The sequence below is a fragment of the Palaemon carinicauda genome, chromosome 29, assembly GCF_036898095.1.
Source record: "Palaemon carinicauda isolate YSFRI2023 chromosome 29, ASM3689809v2, whole genome shotgun sequence".
NCBI classification, from domain to species: Eukaryota; Metazoa; Arthropoda; class Malacostraca; order Decapoda; family Palaemonidae; genus Palaemon; species Palaemon carinicauda.
In genome coordinates this window covers 69,711,801-69,714,300 of record NC_090753.1, presented here as the reverse complement: position 1 = coordinate 69,714,300, position 2,500 = coordinate 69,711,801, and the positions used below count along the sequence as shown (strand labels likewise).

Genomic DNA, 2,500 nt, shown 5'->3' with positions numbered 1-2,500 from the left:
ATGGCCTCTTCCACTCCACCAACATGGGTGTTTCTCTGAGCTTCCAGAAGAAAGAGCCTCCCATTAGGAAATGTTAGAACCTTGAACGCATTATTGTAACAAGGAAGTCCAAGGAAAGTTTTAAAATGACAGAGATACAGTTTGAAGGTACATTGTGTGCTCCGGAAAACGTTTTGAAGAGGCCTAGGGACTACTTTCTTTCGCGGAAGCGTGGAGAAGCACCGCTTGGCGGAGGAAGACTATTCATAGCCACTTCCAGAGGAAAACTAGCCCTGACTACTAAACATAACGTTCACCCTTCCTTTAAAATCTATCCTTCTAACGATCTCTCTGTCTATCCAGATCTATCTAGGCATCTATCTATGAACGGAATGTCTAATAGCAACAGCGCTAAGCAGATGGAGACAGAAGTATATAATCGTAAATTCTGAACGATACTGTTACTTTGTTGTTTCATTAAAAATTTATAACATTTCAGGGTAAGGTTAAAACAAGAGGCGTCTAGTGGACACTGAGAAATTGAAAAAAAAAGCTTGGACATCATTAAAACAAAATGGGGGGGGGGGGGTTGGAATAGGCATGTGATGAAAAAACATCAATAAAACGTTGGGAATAACTTGCCTCCTTCAATGTTCTATGGGAACTTTAATTTTGTTATGGAAATTCACTAATGTTCCAAATTACAACAGTTTTGGGAATTTAAGGGAGCTTTTCTAATTCTTCAATATACTTTTGAAATTCTACGCTTGCGATTTTAAATTCCTTAATTGTCTGTAGAGAAACTTGAATCTCGTTTCAAGTAAAACTTTACATCCTTTTGAAATTCAAATATATAGATTCTCTTCAATTCTAACGTAAAGAAATTAATGTAATAATTCATTATTAGAAGCAAAATATCTCATACAAATAAACTAAATGATCATTTATCAAACTAAAAAATATTAAATTTTTTCACCTAATCATCAATTTACTTCTGTTATTTTTCTCCATCATTTTTTATTTCTATTTTTCAAATAACTAATATAGAAATAACTTTTTTTACATTCCCAACGCTGTAGTTACATTGAAAGCAGAAACAGAACATGGAAACTAGTTACAGGAATATGGCTGTGCATATATATATATATATATATATATATATATATATATATATATATATATATATATATATATATATATATATATATATATATATATATATATATATATATATATATATATATATATACATTATATATATATATATATATATATATATATATATATATATATATATATATATATATATATATAATATATATATAAGCACACAGCACTTGAGGGCTTGAAATCACCAAAGGGACAGAGGACTATAAATTTCTGTGGATCGGGTAAAAAGCAAGATTAATACATCACAGTGTTACTGATTAGCTAATGACTACTGTATGGGAATAACCTGACTCGTATGGTTCACGTCTTAGTGATTCGTCTAAGTTTCACACCTGTACTGATCATGAATTTCTCCTTATTTGGAAAGACTATGTCACTGAGTTCGTCAGGAGACGTCACTGGAGTATATTTCTGACACCTCCAAAGACCTCGCCACCAAATTCTGAGCCAAGAAGCCAGGACTGGCCGAACTGATGTGACGCGCAGTGTCGCAAGGCTGCGGTCGCGAGTGACTTCAAATTTGACCTAACTGATTCAAGGTTTGGTGGCTAGATGTTATAGGGTGCAGAATAATATTCTCTACATGTGACATCACCTGTAAAAATATACTCGTAGTTAAGAAGCTAGATCCTTCTAATTCTTCCCACAGGGAGGATCTGCTCAGTTCACTTATAAATTAGAAGAGGATTAACTCTACATTTTGATGGAGGTAATCTCCATAGCGCAAGTCTTAAGTTTTCTATGTTACTAGATTTGTAAGCTTGGAAGATCTTAAATTGAAAAATAAATGGAGAGCATCTAGTAGGCCTACATCTTTGTGTAGGTCTATATATTAAAAAAAATAAGCTATGACAAAGAGCACCTCCTACTTATGCATCTTCCCATAAGCCTGTTAAAAACATATTAAAAAATATTTGTAGATCTTCATAAATCTAATTATAAGAAAAGACACTAACAGAATATCTAATAGTGCTAACCTTCAAATGGACCTTTGTCTACATGGCCGTCAAAATTCGCTATGTGAGAAGAGAATGATAAAAATTATGAAAGATGAAACTAGACTTAACGCAAAAGAAGAATGAGGAAGAAGTGAAACGACCTAAGGAGAGGCCCTAGGCCGATGCCTTTCAAAGCCCTAAAGGATGGACCGCTCACCTTCCTGCTGGGCACCTTCCCATTCGGCCGTGCCTTCGGGTCGTTGATGGACTCTCCTCCTTCGCTCTTGATGGACATTTCTCTGTTGTCGTCGTTGTTAGTCTGTTGGTCTATGTAGAGCTCGTATGAGTGGTTGGAGTAATCCGATTGTGACTTGACTACAGAGCCCGCTTCCAGGTCTCCTCCGGCTATTGCC

The 2,500-nt window shown here is 35.2% G+C and overlaps 1 protein-coding gene across 1 annotated transcript in view; it reads right to left on the bottom strand.

Annotated features, from left to right (window-relative positions):
* The window catches only part of LOC137622233 (sodium channel protein para-like), a 118,104-nt gene that overhangs the window by 96,467 nt on the left and 19,137 nt on the right, over positions 1–2,500 (bottom strand). The window contains 1 exon segment of the mRNA XM_068352727.1: positions 2,305–2,500. This exon segment is cut by the window's right edge and continues 41 nt beyond it. Coding sequence (XP_068208828.1) covers positions 2,305–2,500 — 196 coding nt within the window.